This window comes from Hippopotamus amphibius, chromosome 6, assembly GCF_030028045.1.
Source record: "Hippopotamus amphibius kiboko isolate mHipAmp2 chromosome 6, mHipAmp2.hap2, whole genome shotgun sequence".
Taxonomy (NCBI): Eukaryota; Metazoa; Chordata; class Mammalia; order Artiodactyla; family Hippopotamidae; genus Hippopotamus; species Hippopotamus amphibius.
The window spans coordinates 64,704,518-64,725,391 of NC_080191.1; the positions used below are offsets into that span (position 1 = coordinate 64,704,518).

A 20,874-nucleotide genomic window follows, 5' to 3' on the forward strand; every position below is an offset into this window, starting at 1 on the left:
CTTGTAGTTCTTTGAGGTGTTTCAGGCCTCTGTGGACACTCCAGTAAGTATCTAATAATGAGGATGATATTGATGTGGGTGGGATGTATTAGGCGTCGTCTGATTGGCTTAAAATCTGTGACCTAACTGAAATCTCCACAAAATATGAGGTAGGTACTATTTTATCCCTGCTTCACAGGTGAGAAACTAAGGTAGAAAGAGTTTAAGTAACTTTCTGAAGAGTAAATAGCTCATCAGTTGTGGAAAGGGGACATAAACCCAGGCATCTTAACTACATGCTCTACTGAGTGCATATTTTAATAGTCTTGATATTTTAAAGAAAAATTCGAGTTGAACAAAAACTTGTCAGGGCCTTCTGTGTTCATGCATTTTGCTATATCATGGCAGGCAAATATTACGTACAGTTTTTCACAATTATGTAAAATATTCATGTAGATGAATATAAATTTGACTCCAGTAAAACATTTTTAAAGTTTGCATCAGTAAGGTTTTTCATATTTCTTGGTAAAAATAATTTTCTAATGTTACCTACTGGTCTCACTGTGGTCCTGTGACACACCTGGGTATAGTCACAGTAAAGTACCTTACTTTAGTGAGGGAATTGCACTTTAAAATTGAATAAATAAGTAAAAAACAAATTATGCGTTAATTTAATAAAATACTAATTCATATTCTAACTTGTTTACTTGGGGTACAGATCTGCTTGTGTATCGGATATAAACCTGGTCCCTCCCATGAGAACGCACCGTGTGGTGGGTAGTGTGCCGTAGTTGAGGAAAGCTGGAAAGTGTTATTCCACATGTCTCTGCAGCGTCTCACCGGAGAGTAGTTCACGTTAACTGGCAGGACGATAGAAGTCTTTAGGTGGGATACATGCTAGTGTTGCTGTTAGTTTTCATACTTTCTTATTTTAGCAAGTGAAACAAGCTGGGAGTGATCTTTCAAAGGGCTTGGAGACTAGTTAAGTCTTCTACAGTGGGTAGCATAAGAGAAATGGGCTTTAAAGAGTTCCTAAGACATATTCTAGCAATAAGCATTTGAAGGAGTTTATGAGGTTGTTGAAGGAATATGTGAGTAAGATTGACGCTGATATGTTATGTTTATAGTTGAGACTCTGGTGAGTGTAAGAATAGTCTCTGGGAACTCTTTTCCAGTCAGAGAGAGAGAGGATGTGTGAGATTATAAAACGAAGACAGTTAAAATTTTACAGTTTGTTCACGGGGATTTCGAAAACTATTGTCCTGAGAACCTTTTGCAGGTCATTCTGTAAAATCCACTTTGTTGGATTTTGTTGGATGTGCATGTGAAAATGTTAAATCTGGAGGTTTTATGAATATATATTTTAAAAAGTAAGTCAACTGATAACTTCTCGCCTGTATTTTGTCCCAGGATGCTTGCTGTTTTCTTTACTATAATCACTGCTCTTGTAGGGCTGATGTGAAAACCATAAAATTTTTAGGGAGTAATTTTAAAAATTGAGTTATAAATTTTGTAACCTAGTGACTTTTAAAATTTAGTCTTTCTCATAACGTATTTTTTAAAAATAAATTTTGAGTAAATGTTCCATCTCTTGCACTTTAATGGGGCCTGAACATAGTGCTAATCAATAAACGTTTGTGAGATTTGATGTTACAAGTGAATTCATTCATGTTAATGTTTTTGAGAATATTTTCGTAGTTATACGTATTTATTAATAAATGGAAACATACTATGTATGTTGCTTTGTAATTTTCGTTCATGCTAACTTTCTGATGGAGTATTTTCATTTGTTTTTAATAGCTAACCCACTCTTGGAAGCTTTTGGAAATGCGAAGACTGTTCGCAACAATAATAGCAGTCGATTTGGGAAGTTTGTAGAAATACATTTCAATGAAAAGGTAAGAGAGAGTGATTCTCAGGATAATATGTTTGGGGAGTGTTTTTGGATAAATACAAGGGTCTTGATAGAAGTGGTGCTGTACTTGAACTCACGGCAAATATATCTAAATTTTCTTCTTTTACTTTTAGACAGTTGTTATTGTTCACTGTAATCTCTATAAATACTATAAACTTACCTTTAGTTATCTGTTTTTCCCTTTATTTGATAAATTACAACCTCTTTGATAGACGGATGGTTATTAGAAAAGATAATTTAACATTGGTAGGTTATACTTTAAGACTTTAAATGCAAAAACGTGATTTCTCTCTGTTTTGTTTTTTAGAGTTCAGTCGTTGGTGGATTTGTTTCACATTATCTTCTAGAGAAATCTAGGATCTGCGTTCAAGGCAAAGAGGAAAGGAATTATCATATCTTTTATAGGTTGTGTGCTGGTGCTTCTGAAGATGTTAGGGAAAGACTTCATTTGAGCTCCCCAGATAATTTTCGGGTAGGTTGGATGAAAAGAAATTTCATACAATTTTTGCAAATTGAATTGCCTTCTATTCTGAAACTTATTTCAGTGGATTTTGATGTCTAGTTGCATATAACTTAAATTCAGTCTAATGTCATAGAATGACTTCTGTACTAAGTAGATCTGTATTGAGATTTACTGCTGAGTTTATAACACTAATGAAGAGGCACGTAATGGGATAGGTAAAAGAATAGATGCTAAACCCCTTAAACTCAATAAGACTTTTTTATAATAGTTCTGTAATGCTAGCTTTAATGTAACGTTTGACTTATTTGTAAAAAAAAAGTTTGACCACTGAATTAATATTAATAAAGGACTCCTACTTGTCTTCCTTAATTCAGTTCGACAAATATTTATTCCTTACGCATTGGGTACCAGGCATTGTGTCAGAGTTAAAAAGATAAATGAGACACAGTTCCTGCTTCTGAGCAACTTAGAAATTGGTGGGAAACACACACACACACACACACACACACACACACACAAACAGTCTGGCTGACATGTCAAATGTAAGTGAGAGAGATGCAGAGGATGCTGGTGATTTTGGAAAAACTTTATTGGAACAGTTGATGCTTGATCAGAATCCTGAAGGATTTTCAAGTGTTAACTGGAGAAGGAAACATGCAGAGGGTATTCCTGGTAGATGCAAAAAGATGAACAAAGAAAGGCAGGAAATACCTTTAAATGGTAGGACAGGAAGGGGTGGGAGGTGAGGCTCGGGAGTTTGGTCTTCTGTGGTAAGTAAGGAGCTGTTGAAGGGCATTAAGTAGGAAGTTGGATATTGGGTCGGTACTTACCTCCGGCTTTCATATGGAAGATAGCCTTAAGGCGGTAGAGGAGGGGATGGGTAGAAATTGCAGCCGTGGGTAAATGGGTTGGGATCCTGTGGCTCTAGGTAAATGGGTTGGGATCCTGCGGCTCTAGGTGATGTAGCAGTTACTCAGTGCTTGAATTTGGTTTAGCGATGGCAGGGTTACAGAGGAGGGGATATGTGAAATAAGAGGAGGTAAAGTTGACAGGACTTGGAGACTGAATTAGGTAAGGAGAAGGAGGAGTCTGGAATAATTTTCCAAAATTTGATTAGAGTAACTGGGTGGCTGTAAATACCATGTTGGGGCCAGATGGAAGATTTGTGATATGTAGGTTGAGTCCCGTTTTGGAGCCCATGGACCATCTGGGTGGAGCTGTTTAGAAGACTGTTGGGTAGACTAAGATCAGGCCAGTGCTGCAGGCACAGGCTTGGAAGATGTCAGCACCCTGGTGGTAGTTAGAATTGTGACAGTGGGTAATTGAGATTGTCCAGAGAGATTGCATAATGTAGAAAAGCACGTGCCAGGATCCAAGCTCTGGAGTTGAAGAGGATGAGCAGGTGAAGAGTTGCCTAGGAAAGAAAGCACAGGTGGAGTTGTGAGCAAAGGACAAGGAAATCAGGAGTGCCAAGGATCACAAGGCAATATTGAGTTTCAGGAAGTGGTGACTGGGGTGGTTAGTGTAATTTACAAATTCTCAGCTAGAAAATAGTGTCTCTGTGTGGGATATGGGAACAGGGGATGCGGGTAGGAAACGCAGTTCGTATAGTGTTCTCTAGGTGATTCTCATAGTCGTCTTTGGCCAGGAGTCTTCCATTTGAGAATCATGACACACATTTATATATATATATATATTAAGCTCTTTATTGGAATATAATTGCTTTACACTCTTGCACTAGTTTTTGAGGTACACCAAAGTGAATCAGCTGTATTTATACATATATCCCCATATCCCCTCCCTCCTGCGACTCCCTCCCATGCTCCCTGTCCTGACCCTCTAAGGGATCACCCATCATCGAGTTGTTATACAGCAACTTCCCACTAGCTATTTTACAGTTGGTACACACATTTATATTTAATTATTGTTCTGTGTGTGTGTGTTTGTGTTTGCAGCCTGGCTTCTCTTTATTACTTCAGTCAATTTCTTTTAATGTATATTTGGAAATTTAAAAGCTCTGTGGTTTTAAAATGCTTTGTAACTGCATCTATTTGTATAATTCTAAAATGTTTAACCTTCTATAGAACTCACCAAATTAATTTGGGATTTGAAGTTAGTTGCCTGCATTATCTTCATGACAGCAGAAGAGGCATTTCTCTACAATGATTTTTAGAAAAGAAATATAAATTAATATGAATCATATGAAACTTAATGATGTGGCTTTGTTGACACTGAGTTAATGACAAAGTGATGTGACTATTCTTGTCTTAATATAGCATTTCTTTCTCCCTGGGAGTTTGGGACTGTAGTTTCTGTCTCAGGATGTACAGCCTTTCTAGGCACAAGGGCAGCCATCCTAAGAGGGCAGCCACTGAAGTGCCTTATCAGGTCAGAGAGTTTCCTGTCTCTGTGGCGTGAGCCTGGGAGGCATGATTTCCTTTTACAAGGGAGTCCTGTTGGTGATAAGAGGAAATTAGTGGAATAGCATTACCTTTTACCGAAAAACATCTGGCATCTTGGAGATTCCTCTCAGACAGGCATGTTACGCACACCTCTGTATCCCTTCCCCCAAATGATTCTGCTTCAGAGTGACTTAAAAGCACGTTGGTCATTTCATCAGGTTTTTCTCTGGTTTGGTTTAGGCCTCCAGTTATAACTCAGGGATAAGGTTGTAAAGACAAAAGAGAAACTCTACAGTAGGATGAGCACTTCCCCCCCAAATTTTTTTGCTCACTACTCTATCCAAATTAGTATGTAAAAAATTGTAGAAATATATCTGTTTGAAAACACCCATATTAACTACATATGTATTTTAGAAAATAAAAGGTTTAAAATGCTTGCATTATTCAAAATTTTGAAATATTTTTGCACATTTTCCATAGACATGTTCATTATAGTCATGCAGGGATCCTTGAATGTAAATAAAGCTTGGATATAATGAGAATTGGTGAAAGAAAAGTTCTAGCTTTCTAGTTACAGAAAAGTTAGAAGAAACAAGTATTATTCTTAGGTTTTAATATGAAGCCCATCTGTCCAAAAGCCAATTATTTGATAAAACAGTTCGGATGGGTGGTTGAAACTCTTGCTAGCAAAGAAAACTTTTGTTTTGGCTCCATATAGGGAAGCTTTTATTATCCTACTAAATAAAAGAGCTCTGTTTTGGAATAGTCAATTGAAAATGCTTACCAGTATTATCCCCTCTCCTTTCTGTTTTATTCTTTCCCCCAAGATTCTAGGCGACAAAGAAAACGTCATTGCATATTATTTTCTGGTTTTAACTATATTTTAATATTTCACTATAATGGGAGATACATGCATTGATCATCTAAAGGAGTAGTTTATCCCCAAATCATTCAGAATTTAGTGTAAATTTTTTCCTGGTATCTATGTAATATGTTATATTTAATCTTGGAATTCATGCCATGGGACAGTGGAATCTTAATGATCTGATTTAAGAAAAGCTGAGATGTTTAAAAAAGATTCTCATCCTGTTCCCTGTACACTTCTTTCCTGAGCGACCCCCACCCCCTAAATGTGGGTAATATATTCTCTTCGAGACCGATATATTTTCTTCTCAGCTGCCTCCCTTGTTCTGTGTTTTCAAAGCACTTAGCCTTTATTTTTATTTTTTTCTTCAGATCTTTATTGGAGTATAATTTACAGTGTTTTGCCAGTGTCTGCTGTACAACAAAGTGAATCAGCTGTATTTATACGTATATCCCCATATCCCCTCCCTCCTGAGCCTCCCTCCCACCCTCCCTATCCTAGACCCTCCCCTCTAGATCATCACCAAGCATCGAGTTGATCTCCCTATGTTATGCAGCAGCTTCCCGCTAGCCATCTATTTTACATTTGATAGTGTGTATATGTCAGTGCTACTCTCAAAGCACTTAGCCCTTAAAGGCTTCTGGGCAGGAAAGTAAATCATTGATAGAAACTGAAATTGTTATTTGAATACCCGTGGAGGTTCATGAAGCAAGTGTTGTAATTTATGTGCAGCTAGTGTTAACTGTCAGCCCCTATGGAGGGCATGTTTTGCAGGACTGATTGTAAAAATCAGAAATTAAAAAACTCAAGAATATTATTTGTTAATCAGGATTTAAAATATTACTCAAATTATTAAACCACAGTGTAGGTCCTTATTTGGGACTTTTTACATATTTAGTTCGTATTTTATGAACTATATTTTTAATAAGGTTTAACACTGAGAAAATTTAAAATTGCTACCTTTTAAAAATAGGAAAGCTTTATGGTATTGGTTTTTATATTAATCATTTAATTTAATCTACTTTCAGGTTAGGATTTTCACGATCCCTGGTGTGATTAGTAGGAGTAAAATGTTTATGATATATAGAAATATTAATTTTAATTGAGAGATTAAATGATACGTAGGTTATGTTTAGGAATTCTTTTTGATAAGTTGTGTTTTCCTTTGTATTATTTTCCTGTGGACCATATTTGTTTAATTATATTTTACATTTCTTTGTCGTAGTATCTAAACCGAGGCTGCACTAGATACTTCGCTAACAAAGAAACTGACAAACAGATTTTACAGAACCGAAAAAGTCCTGAGGTAAAGTAGACTTTTTAAAAAAAATTATAATCTTTAATACAAAAAATTGTGCTGAAAGATATATTCTATTTTTTTTTTTTTTTTGAGCCCAGGTCAGATTTCTTACTTAAGGCTTATACTTAAAAAACCTAAATACTCATCCACGCCTCTCTCACCGTGAAGTACTTTATACCTCTTTTGGTATCTGTAGAAGCTGCAGGTTCTGGGTCTTCTTGGTGGGATCTCAATGCACTGTTCTCCTCTTGTCATTTTTCTCAGCGTGAGGGTATCAAATTGCTTAAGAATTATCCTTTGCTGACATTTTTGAAACTTACTCTCATATTACCTATTTGGGATTAAGTATAAAATATATCCTTTATAATTTATTGTCTACATCAAGGCTGAAGTAAGCTTTGATGTAGATAATAGAGTGAGCATTCTTGTGAACTAATGCTTATGTATTATTGTAATATTTCTCTTTAAAACATCATGTGTAATATATTATGAAAAGTTTTATGTATAGGTCTTACTAAATTATTGTATTTCTAAGAGTAATTAGATATAATTATACCATTAAGTATTATTTTAGAAACATTTAAGTCCTTGATCTAAAAATCTACTACAACCCTTATAAATTTTCATATGCAATGTTTAAGTAATAAGTGGTATTAAGTTGTATCTACTCAGGGAGCTTAAATTATGAAATATTAAGTCAGGGTTAATTATAGGGAGTAGTTCATATTATCTTTATTAATTTTATTAAAAGATTTATATTGAGTATTTAATTGAACAAAGTTTTATTATACTCAGTTTTTAATGCCCCCCCCCCCGCATTTGTGAGTCAGATGTTTTTGACTCCTTTCAAAATGGTGAGGTCAATTATATCTTTAGTATATTCATAGAAAAGAACAGAAAGCAAATAAAAAGCCCCATTATTTTGAATTCTAAGCAGATGAGTCTGCAGTTAATTTTTGTTTAAGTTGACATTTTATTTATCATTTTGGACACAGATGTCTGAATTATAAAATTGTAAACTTTATGTTTACAATCCATGGTTGGAAATTTAAGACGTGACATTAATATTTATTGTGGTGTCTTCCTTTGTCATGGTAATCCATATTTTTATAAGACATCGAGATACAGAAATTACATTATTTCCACTAAGATAATGGGGACATTTCCTGATGGGATATTGCAGCTATCTCAAAGGAAAAAATACATGCATATATAAATTTGATCTTTTGTCATGGAGAACACTGAGTGAAGAGGAAAGAAACACTGGATTTTACTCTCCGAAGAGTAGCACTCTGTGCTTTCCTAAGAAGAAAATGTATGCTTTCTGATTCTGGAGTCAGCATACTTTGTTAGGAATCTTATTCATATTATTGAGTTTATATATAAAAATATATAAATGAATAATGTATTTAATATGTTTAAATTACTTTTTATTGTCTTCTTTATCAGGAGGATGAGGTGATCATTTTGACTATTTAGAATCCTCTGCCTAGTTCCTTTGGAGTGTCTTTAAGCTGCGTGTAACTTTGAGGAGAATGCAGTATTTTTAGTCTGCCGTGATAGCAATATAGTCATTGATATATGATCAGAAAGTTTTTAAATGAAGTAACCATTCAATCGTAAGACTAAAAATTCTGCATGATATGTATTTTCTTTTAAATTTGGCTGCATGTGATTATTTTCTTTGCTTCTAAGAATAAAATTAAATTTCTTTGCACATTTTCCAGAAATTTCACAGATGCATAATTAAACATTTTAAAGACTTCTGTGGAAAGGCAATTACAACTTCAGCTGGAGGCAATTGGCAACCTGGAGAAAAAAAAAAAAGACATCTCCTAGGGATGTCTTTAATGGCCAATTAATTCTGATGCTGTTACCTAATATTAGTTTTACTTATTCATTCTCAAGTTCTGGAAAATTGCTAGTCCAGTCTTTTTGTGTCTGTAACTTTTTTTTTTCCTCCTTCTAGTTTCTGCAGGGCTGACTTTTCTTCTTCCTTTTTCTGAGTTTGTTATAGTTTCCAGTAAATGAATACATTATATGCAAATTCTTTAAGGAGAGAAAGCAAATTTTCATTTTTTGCTGAAATGCTTTCAGTCATTGCATAAATTTTTAGCGTAAGCATAATGCTTACTAATATACTGTACCGCATAATACTTATACAGAAAGGCTTAAAAATTCATTCCCAGGCCATGAAAATTGTTGTTAGCCTGTCTACTCTTCACTGCTGTTGAATATTGGTGCAGTTGATGGCAGTTAACCTGAAGGAGTATAATTCTAAGCGTAAGATTTATAATTTTATTACAATTTTTTAAAACCTCAGTTCTTTTTGACCTGTGGTTTCATGTTGATTTGTTTCAACCACTGATATTCCCTTCATTTTCACTCAGTTAATATTTTTATATAATATCCTAGCTTTAGTTAAAATTGTAATTAAATTGGAAAATATCATCTCATTCCATTTTTCATTGAAATTTTTATTGAGATAGTTGTAGATTCACGTCATTGAAAGAAATTACACATAGATCCTGTGTACCCTTTGGCCAGTCATTCAGTTTTTGAATGTGTTGAAATACTAAAGTTTTCTCATAGACACATTTTATTTTTGCATGTTATATAGTACATTACTAGATCCTGTGTAGTTGTGTTAGTGTACGTAAATAACGTAAACAGCAGTTAACTGACGTCTTCTTGTTTTGTAGTATCTTAAGGCAGGTTCTTTGAAAGATCCTTTGTTAGATGACCATGGAGATTTTATTAGAATGTGCACAGCCATGAAGAAGATTGGTTTGGATGATGAAGAAAAGCTTGATCTATTCCGGGTAGTGGCTGGTGTCCTGCACCTTGGAAATATTGATTTTGAGGAAGCTGGCAGCACTTCAGGTTTTTTCTTCTTCTTCTCCTCTTCTTTTTTTTTTTTTTTTTTGGTGGTCTTTTGTTTTATTTTAAAAGAAGTAAAATTAGAAGTTCTGTCATTTAATTGTCATAGGTAAATCGACTCTGTGCAGGTTTGTTAATACCATGATATTTCTAGAATATACTATGTTAGATGGTGAATCTTGCAAGTGAAGGATGCTGCATTATTGGTTATTATGAGCTTCTGTTTTGAACAAAATCAGTGATACTGATGAGGAATGAACTCATTTTATGAAGGATAAGTGACTCTGACTGCCAGGGTCATGTTTGGTTAAGCTTTCCAGCTTTTCCAGTAAGTGAGCAGAGTAATTCTCTACCATCTGTTAAGGTATTTTGACATTCTTCTGGTTCATTGATTTAAACTTGGATCAGTTAATTAGGATAATTGAATACATAAAAGCCCCTATACTTTATTACTGGGAAATGAAAATAGGTTAAATGTTATACAAATTGAAAAGACCGTTGAAATGCTTGCATGATAGTAACATTTGTACTCTAGCGTTTCAGTTTCTGTATAAATAGTAAAACTTTTTATATAATTTTAAGTTTGATTGATGAATGTGGGATTGGCACACTATGGCTCTTGGTCACATCTGACCAGCTGCCTGATTTTGTAAATAAAGTGTTGTTAGAACACAGCTACACAGATTCATTTATGTCTTGTCTAAGCCAGCTTTCGTGCTGCAGTGGCAAAGTTGGGTAGTTGTGGCAGAGACTGTATGGCCAGCAAAGCCTGAAACCTCATGCGTTAGAAAAAAAGATTGTTGACTCCTGCATACATACGTTGTTTAAAAATCTTATAGTAAGGAGTTTAAAAAAAAATCAAAAGCGCTGTTTAATATAGTAGTCAGTAACATGGGCTTTAGTGTCAGATCCCAGAAGCTCTGTTGGGTTTTTCACTTGTAAAATAATGAAGAAATAATCTGTGAGAAGTGTTTTTAAAGTGTAGTTACCTGACAATAGTTTGCATATAAGGAAGGAGCACAAGAGGAAGCAAAAAGAACATTAAAAAAAAATGTGTCTCTGGAATTCCCTGGCAGTCCAGTGGTTAGAACTTGGTGCTTTCACTGCCTGGGCCTGGTTTGATCCCTGGTCAGGGAACGAAGATCCCACAAGCTGCGAGGTGTGTCCAGAAAAAAAAGTCTGCTGTGCTCAAGACCTTTCATGTACTGGGTTTCATCATAAACATCATAATCATAACCTGAACCTAATAAAGATAATGAGGTAGGGTGTATTATCTCCATTTTACAGGAGTAGGACCTGGGCAGAAGTTTAAGTAATACGGTCATCAGTGGCCTTGGAGGTGTGAGAGCCAGTTCAACTCATGTCTGACTAACTCAGGAACTTGTGATGACTGCCCCTCATTGCCCATTGTCTCTGAACCTTCCGAGCAGATGGCAGTCGACAGGCTGAATGGCTTTTAGACTGAGTGTCTGCGGTGCTGGGATGTCAGCATCAGGTGTGGCAGAGTGTGGTGTGTAAGAGCTTGTGCTCTTGGGCCAGGCTCTTTGCCGTGTATTACCTGCTCTTGTGATGTTGGGCCAGGAACTTAACCTCTCTGTGTTTTGGTGTCCTCACCTGTAAACTGGGAATAGTAACAGGCCCTGCCTTACGTTATAAAGAGGAATAAATGAGTTAAAAATTTGTAGAATGATGCAAATACATATGTAATCACTGTAAGTGATATAACAGATAAGTAATCACTGTATTTAACAAATAAGTAAAAAAAAAAAATACGGATTACTATCAGTTTAAAAAAACAAAAAACAAAAAGAAAAACCAAGCACAATCAAGTATGTTCTTAGTATGCATTAAAAAATGTAATGAATGTTAGAATACATTTTCGTTGGTTTTGTAGCATCCTTATATGTGAGAGTTCTAAGTAATATCCAAAAAGTTTAGAGTAATTAATGCACAGTTTGGACATACTGTTAGAAGTGGTAGGTTATTTTCACACCGCTCGTGTTAGTACCATGTGGTAGAACACAGAGGTGTACACAGAGGATCTTACATGTGGCATGATCTAGTTAGTTGAAAAGCACTTAAATGGTCAAAAGACACATAGCAGATATTCACATTACCTGTTATTTTTCTTCTCAAACTTCTCTCTGTTGAAGGGAAGATGAGCAGAAAGCAGAGCAAATTGGAATGGGGCAGTGAATCAACAGAATTAATAAACTAGGCTATTTTTATTTTAATAGCTAAGGTTTTATTATATTAATCTTCATCCTTATGATCTTTCCTATAGATTCAGATGGTTTCTTTCTAATTAGAATTGATTTTTCCTGCCCTAGAGAGCTCAGTTTTGACATGACCTTGCAATCTGAAAAAGCTCTGGATATTTTTGTAATTATTTTATCAGAAAATTTTTCTTCAGTAAATGTTTAGACAGCTCCCACTGCTATTTAAAAGTTTTTGCGTGGTGGAAATGCAAAAAATACCTATTGGGACTTCTATGTTTTTAAAATTCCACATAACAAAAATATATATTATTAAAACAACAAATGTAAAAAATGTTCAGAGACATTCTTTTTTGGAAGAGGAGTGACATGAAAAGCCTTACATTATTTTATAGTATTTTACCTTTTGGAAAGTTTCAAAATAAATTTTTTAATGTTAGCCTTATGTAATTCCTGAAAGTAAGAAACTTTGCAAAATTGTAAAAAAAGAGAAGTATTTAAATGAATTAATCAGTTATTGGTGGTCAGTTTTTTTAGTTCTGTAATTTTAGTTAATGTGTGTGTGTGTGTACGAACTAGAAATTAGTAGTAATCTTATTGTCATAGAATTAAAGGTTTAATATATCTTCTAAGTTTTCCTCTCCCCTTATTCTTTTTTTCAACTTTATTGAAATATAATTCATATTGAGTTGTGCAACAATCACTATAATCAGTTTTAGGACATTTTCATCACTCCAGAAGAAACCCCATACCCTTCATCAGTTACCCACCCCCTCCAATTCCCTCCCAAACCCCTAGCCTTAGGCAGTCACTGTTCTACTTTGTCTTTATCAGTTTGCCTATTGTGGGCATTTCATATAAATGGAATCATATAATATGTGCTCTTTTGTGACTGGTTTTTTTCACTTAGCATAATGTTCTCAAGGTTCATCCATGTTTTAATGTGTCAGTACATCATTTCTTTTTACTGCTGAATAATATTCCATTGTATGGACATACCACATTTCATTTATCCATTTGTCATTTGATGAACTTTTAGGTTGCTTCCACCTTTGGCTATTATGAGTAATGCTGCTATAAACATTCATGTGCAGGTTTTTGTGTGGACATATGTTTTCATTTCTCTTGGGTGTATGCCCAGGAGTGCAGTTGCTGAGTTGTATGGTAATTCCATATTTAACCTTTTGAGGAACTGACTTTCAAAGTAAGTGAATCATTTTACATTCTCACCATCCTAGTGTGTGCAAAATGCTACCTCATTGTGGTTTTTATTTGCATTTTCCCGTTGGCTGATGATGTTGAGCATCTTTTCATGACTTTATTGGCCATTTGTGTATCTTTTTTTTTTGAGAAATGACTACTTACATTCTTTACTCCCTTACTAAGTGGATTGCCTTTTTATTATTGAGTTGTAAGAGTTTTTTAATATGTTCTAAATACAAGTTCTTTTTAAGATATACAATTTGCAAATACACTCATTTAATATATTCTCTGTTTTAATTTTTGGATAGTGTTCTTTGAAGCACAAAAGTTTTTTTTTTTCTTGATGAAATCCAGTTTGTCTGTTTTTTCTTTTGTTGCTTATGGTGCCATATCTAGGAAACCATTACCTAGTCCAAGATCACAAGGATTCATGTCTGTATTCTTCTAAGAGTTTAACAGTGTTAGCTCGTACCTTTAGGTCTTTGATTTTGAGTTAATTTCTGTGTATGGTATAAAGTAGAGGTCCAGCTTTATTCTTGTGTATGTGGATGTCCAGTTGTCCAGTGCCATTTGTTTGAAAAGCTCTTCTTTCCCCATTCAGTTCTCTTGACTTCCCCTTATTCGTATAAGATCTCATGGTCTATTTCTCCTGAAACCAATTTATTAAATAGTTTATTAATTTGTGATGATAAATTTCTCATTATGATTTCACATGTTCTTTGTAATTTTGAAATTAGTCTTAAAATGAAACATTTATAGACACTAAACCATAAAAATAATAAAATATTTATTATTTTTAATAGTAGTAATAAGATAATTATAGGTACCTTCATATAGTGCTTATTATGTATCAGACACTATTCCAGGCACTTCAGATATGTAACCTTATTAATCTTCCTAACAACCTTGTTAGTTTGGTACAGTTATTATCCTCATTATATGGGTGAGGAAACTGAGCACAGCGAGAATAAGTAACTTGTTCAAGGCCTGGCGTCTAAGCACTGTTGTGTTCTGTCTTTGTAGAAGAAGCTTTTTAAAACAGCCTCCATAAAAAGAAATCTATAGATGTGACGTAGAGGAAATAGCCGTGGCCTCCTCACCCTCTTCCTTTGTCCCCAAGCCTCAGGAGCCCACGCACGTATGCACGTACACCCATACACGTAGACAAACGTCCACACCCACACTGACCTACTACAGCGCCTTACAACATTGACCACTGGAATTACTCCTTGACGTTTTCTGCAGGCATGTGATTTTAGTGATAAGGCACTCCGTTATTCCAGAGACTTATTGTAATATATTAACAAAGATTGTAATCTATCGTTAGTATGTTTCGCTTGCAGGATCATAAAAAATGAAACCGTGAAGGGTTAAAGTTGAGTGGGCTGAAAGGATTGTATCATGGGCTGCCCTGAGTGAGGGTCTCCAACTGACCTTGGCAGTGTGAGTGTCTGACAAGGGTGGGGAATAAGCCAGGTGAAGTTAAAAGTCACAACTAAACCTTGTCTAGTCCACAATGTTATGTAAGTGAGGTGTACTTCTAGGAAATACATCTTGAAAATCTGGTGTTTATTAATTTCAAATTAAAATGTTTTCATTAGGTGGTTGTAATCTGAAGAATAAATCTACTCAGTCATTGGAATATTGTGCTGAATTACTGGGTTTGGATCAAGATGATCTTCGTGTAAGTTTAACTACAAGAGTCATGCTAACAACAGCAGGGGGCACCAAAGGAACAGTGATAAAGTAAGTTCCTCAACTCCTGCTCTGTAAAAACCCAGCCTTGTGGGGAAAAAAGCCCGATCCTCTGTCGCTTGCTAAATAAGGTGGACAGTAAGCTCTAGTGGCCTATTTCAAAAAATTTTCAACAAATTAAAAAAATAAGAATTAAAAAAAAATTTCAGCCGCTCAGAAAATCTGGTAACTCTTACTTTGGGAAATATTAGCAAGGTATGTTTAGCCTGATTCTTTGCTAAGCTAATTACAAATTATTCTTATGAAGAAAATCTCGGTGAGGAGGATGTATTGTAGTGCCCTACAGTTGCATGGTTCCTTAGAGATATTTCTGGAGTCCAAGGGAAAGCTGGTAAAAGCACAGGTGGGTGGTCCTCAGCTGTCATTTCCTCCATTTCCCGTGTGTTCCAAAGCAGTTCTTTTTTGTGTCTTATGTATGGAGTGTCCACATAAGAGTCCCTTCAGGAAAGGGTTCTGTTGCAAAAAATATAAGTTGGAAAACCACTGTTTAGCAGGCATTCAAGTATTGGTCTGACCTGAATGACTTTAAAGGTTACTTTCCCAATTTTGGTAATTTTTTCTGATGTTCCCATAGTGCTTCATGCTTTATGACAGCATGTAGCACAGTGTTTGGAAATTCTTTTCTGTGGCAGCCTCTCTTCACCGGACTGTGTGTGTCTCCATCTGCAACGTCTAACACTGTTATACCATGTAGTTACTTAAATGAAAGAGTAAATGTTGGACAGTTTGGATTTTAAGGTGTCAGCATTTTTTTCCCTAAACAGTGTTAACCAAATTACTGACCTTTAAAGTTATCTTGAATTAAACACGATTTTGTTTGCATTTAAGAATGTCACATGGAAGGTTATTCCTCTGAATAATTTTTTTTTTATGTATTCGGCATGTACAATGAGGTATAAATTAAGGTTAAAAAGATGTTTTGAGTCTAATAATAATATATTTTTAATCTAATTATATTGTAAGTGATTTTCTTGTAGTGTTCTACTTAGCCCCATTTACATCTATTCACGAATGACATTTTGTAACTATTTATTTTGTTCTTCAGTGAACACATACTTAGTTCTTGGAAATTGTACTTAGTTCTTGGGAATGTGGCATTATTTCCACAACATATTACTATGAAGAATTTCCATTGGTATGGTCTTCTTTTACAGGGTACCCCTGAAAGTGGAGCAAGCAAACAATGCCCGGGATGCCTTGGCAAAGACTGTCTACAGCCATCTTTTTGATCACGTGGTAAACAGAGTTAATCAATGTTTCCCTTTTGAAACATCGTCCTATTTTATTGGAGTCCTAGATATTGCTGGATTTGGTAAGTATAGTTTTGATTTTTGAGTTTGTACTTGCTTGATGTTTTTACATTCAATTTTTCACACACATTTAAAATAAAAATTTAAAAAACTTTTTTTGCTTTTAGTACCTTTCACTTGATGTATTTCTAGCTATATGTCCATACTGCCATTTCATTTCATAATATGATTTAAATAGGAAGCTAATGCTTAAAAAAAAAAAAAAAGGAAGGGAAAGACATGGATTTTGGTCACACTAATGCTTAAATTAAAACATGTTGATCGAAACTACCGTAAGTAGAGATGTCTATACTCTTACATGAATGCAGCTGAATAAAGGTGAAGTCTTGAGTGCTGCTGATGAAGAGAATTAAGTCATTAAAACCATTGGCTCCAGTGCAGAGCTGGGCACAGGTTGTAGCACACAGGCCAGACCCATTACCATGTGTAAAAATTCATCATTAGTGTTAGTTGTCAACAGGTAGCTATTTCTAATTAATTTCCACCAAATGAGTAAGCTATCAAGATGAATATTTGAGAACAACTGTGGAGGTGTAAAACCATGAATGAAATGAGTCACTGATATCTGAATTCTACTTTGTTTGGGATGACTGTGTTGTAGAAATCTCAAAGTGAGTCTGACCATTTTTATATCAGGCTTTATCAGCGTAGGCGTTCCTTCTGTCTGTGTAGAAGTGGTGTCCTTCTTCGTAATTTGTTTGCCTTTGCCAAGGGAAGATATGAGTGTTTACATTTTGGGCGGGGCAGAGTTTTGTTTTTGATGTAATATATATTTTAAAATTTACAATAAAACATTACCTTTTGTTGAAAGGTAGAGAAACACTCATCACTGACTTAAGATTTCATAATCTTTATACATTTGTTTCCTGGTCTGCACCAGTTTTAGCACAGCACGCACATACACAGTCATAACATTTTAGAGCTACAGGGATCTTAGAAATACTGTAATACAATCCCTTAATTTTAGAAATGCGTTAGTATCCATAATGTTTTTTCTACCTATAATTTTACAGATTATGCAGAAAAATATACATTTTAAGTCATTTTTCTTCTTTAATTTAGATTGCTTTAGCACCCGTGCTTTAAAAATATGTTACAAGTGACTTATATTTTACATCTTTTACTATATGACACTTATCGTATCTGACAAACACCTTTTTGTCAAGTGAAGGTATTTTTAATACTTAATTTTAATGCCTTTCAAAATTTAAGTCTTGAAATAAGAGCATTTGGCGAGTATGGAACAATTATATGTGTATTTTTTAACCTAATGTTAAATTAAGCCTTGATACAATAAAATTTTATCCTAAGTTAAATTTATTAATGTGAAGTTGATCTGATGATGACTCTTGATTCTGGTTTCGTTTTCAGAGTACTTTGAACATAACAGTTTTGAACAATTTTGCATCAACTATTGCAATGAAAAACTTCAACAATTTTTTAATGAGAGGATTCTGAAGGAGGTAATTGCCATACAATTTAGATTTGAGAGCCACATTAAGCTATTTTAAATTTCAAGGCACAGAGACATACTGCAGTTATCCCGATGGACAGGGTGTGATGTAAGGTGGCCCAGGGAATCAGAGACGCGCATTGTGGGCCCCAGTGGCCCATCAGAAGTGTTGATGGTACAGCTAAGGCTTAGGGACTCAGTAAAAATTCTAATAGGCGCCTCCTCAGAAGTGAACGTCTCTTGCTTCTTACTAGTAACTTTTACTAGACTTTAAATTCTGCTTGTTTTTTTTCCCTGATTCTGTTGTCTCTACTCCTGCCATGGCCAAACAGCAGTCTGCTCTCATCCCTGACCTGGGCATCTCCCTCTCTTCCTCTGTGTCCCTGCTTCTGGCCACTCTGCCACCTGCTCACCCTCTCTCTGTGGATGGCAGGAAGGCCACCAGGTCAGGAGATTCCATGGGGCCAGTGGCCTGGCCTGCTTCTGTGCAGCACTTTCCCTGCCAGGCTACCTTGTGCACTGCCAGTGGCCTGTCAGTGGGGTGCTTTCGGCCGGACACCATCTGTGGTCCAGTAAGGACTTCCCGCCACTGCTCGTAGTAGGTGCCTCCAGATCTGGCCTACACGCACAGCGTCAAATCTAGGCAAGTTCCTTCGTAGCACTTCAGAGTGCACACTGAGTAAAGGTAGCTTAGGATCGGTGGGTTTGTGAGTGGGCTCACCGTCATTTACCTTGTATCTCCTACTAAGGCCCTTGCCTTTCCTTCCTTTGAGCAGTTTGAGGTATGTTTTACTGAATGAAGAAAGTAGAGTTAAAGGGAACTCAGAATTAATCTGTGAATGTAGTCCAGCCCTTTGTTTTACAGATGACGAAACTATGGAAGTTCAGGGACTTCTGCAGGTCTGAACCCTCCTTCCTGGCCGCTGGCTCACAGCACTGTTCTCTCAGCGCTGCTGTTTTCTGGGTTCCCCACTGTATCTCGACTTGAAATGTGGACTATGTTCTTTCCTGGTCCCATCCCATTCATCTTTCCCCCACTGTTATTGTTTTTGTCTTTATGAGTTTCCTAGCACATTCCAACTTTAGTACATTTTCTTGTATATTATAGTTAAACTAATTCTGGTGTAAATAAAACCGGTTAAAACAAGTACTTATCAGTTAAGGTAGTTTCTCTGAAAATGTCTCCTCTGGCTGCCTTAGTGTGAAGTTCTGCATGTATGCTTCTCACGTAACCTGCCTTAATTCTTCCCTTCCACACCAGCCCAGCAGCCTTTATGTAGAAACTGCACGAAGAGAAGACAGCGTCTTGATTTATGTTTATTTTTATAACAATTCTTTAAAGTAACCCTGTGAATTTCAAATTCAGATTGGTTCAAGTGGATAGTGCCTTCTAGAATGACAGAAATTCTAGATAGTATGTGTAGAATAATTTTTTCTAAATAGTATGTCTTGTGGCAGGAAATATTTAAACATTCAGGGGAAAAAAAGGTGGAAATACGCATCACCCTAAGCTCATCACATTGCTCACCCATCTGTGATAAAATCCCTGCCCCCTCTTTTTTATTTTTTTAATTTTAAGAAGATACCAGAATTACATCCAGAAACTTAACTTTGATTTGTAAATTATTCTTCCAAATTACATTTATTTTCCCCAATGATATATTCGTCATATATATCACTGTGTAGATATTAGAGCCCATTTTCCGTTAATTGCTCTTTCCTGATGTTAGTGCTTGTCTCTAAATGTTATAAATCTGCTCTTCCTGTCTCTAGACAATGATTCAGGGCTATTGACAATATAGAAGAGACAGATTTCATGTCATCAGAGAGCTGAGCTAGTTTGTTTAGCTGTTTTTTAAGCTTTTTAAAATTATCAAAGCAAGTTATGTTCCTCTGTATATTCCAGGGGTAAACTCTGGCCTTCGCAACAAATCCAGGATGCTGCCTGTTTTTGCAAATGCAATTTTATTGGAAGACAGCCATGCTTCTTCATGTACTGCTATCTGTGGCTGCTTTCGCCCGGCAATGGCATAATTGAGTGGTTGTGACAAAGACAGTATGGCCTATGGCCTACAACTGAAAATATTTACTATCTGGCCCTTGCAGAAAAGTTTGCTGACCCCTGGTCTATTCTTCTGAGAAGTTTGACTTTGGAATTGCTAAAAACGTTCCAAAGCCCTGGTCTTGTCCTGGGTTTGATTGTCCTGGCCACCCAGCGTATTTCAGGAAAAGCGTGCTTATCTGCAGGAGGGAACGTTTCCACATATGTAAATCATGTTATGTTGGCTGTGTAAGTTTTGATTTCGCCTTACTTTAGGGGCAGGGGTTTTTCTTCCCTAATGTTTTGTGAGACTTCTCAGTCCCCGAATCAGCTGCTATGAACCTTTGTACACTGACTGATCAATAAATCTTACGATCAGATATGGCACAAACAGTGAATCCGCTTCCCGTCCCACAGTATATGGCTATTTCATTTTAGGAACAAGAACTCTATCAAAGGGAAGGTTTAGGTGTGAATGAAGTGCATTACGTGGATAACCAAGACTGCATAGGTATGTATTTTCTTTTACTCCACTTTTTGGGAAATATGGGAAGATACAGTGCATGCTTTCATTAGTGATTTTTCTGTGCTTTGTGATTGAGATTTCCAGTTATGTGACTTGATATTGTGGTATTTGAGAGAGGTTTTACTTCTCTAGTACTGCTAAGAAGTTATTTTTGCTAGGAAGGCATCAAATTCAGCTACATTGAAAGTTTTCCTAAAATTTCTTCTATTTACTGTGATGGTTATTTTCTTTCTTTAACAGCTAACATGTGAATAAGTTAAGGAGGAAACAAAATTGCTTAAGCAGCAAAGGGATTTCTTATCTGGAATGAGGAAGCGCGTGGTGTAGCCAGGTTCCCCACTGCGTCTTCCAGGATTTGGCCCTGTGCTTCTGCGCTTCTTTGTTTCTGTTCTCTGTGCATCAGCCGTGCCCTCTGGCCGGTTGCAAGGTGGCGCCACAAGTTCCATGTATCCCATCTAGATAGTACCACGCAGCAGGAGAACAGGGTGTCTGCTTTCCTTGTGTGTTTTTATTGGTAAAGAGACCTTTCCCTGTCACCACCCAGCTGGTGCTCAGTCTGCCTTTTC

General features: G+C 35.9%; 1 protein-coding gene across 7 annotated transcripts in view; it reads left to right on the forward strand.

The window, feature by feature from the left end:
* Nucleotides 1-20,874, forward strand: part of MYO6 (myosin VI) — a 136,007-nt gene that overhangs the window by 70,427 nt on the left and 44,706 nt on the right. For all 7 annotated transcript variants that reach the window (XM_057737991.1, XM_057737993.1, XM_057737994.1 and 4 more), the window contains exons 8-15: nt 1,780-1,877; nt 2,202-2,366; nt 6,850-6,930; nt 9,627-9,807; nt 14,825-14,969; nt 16,133-16,290; nt 17,660-17,751; nt 20,221-20,293. In XM_057737991.1, the coding sequence (XP_057593974.1) occupies nt 1,780-1,877; nt 2,202-2,366; nt 6,850-6,930; nt 9,627-9,807; nt 14,825-14,969; nt 16,133-16,290; nt 17,660-17,751; nt 20,221-20,293 (993 nt within the window). The remainder of the gene's footprint in view (nt 1-1,779; nt 1,878-2,201; nt 2,367-6,849; nt 6,931-9,626; nt 9,808-14,824; nt 14,970-16,132; nt 16,291-17,659; nt 17,752-20,220; nt 20,294-20,874) is intronic.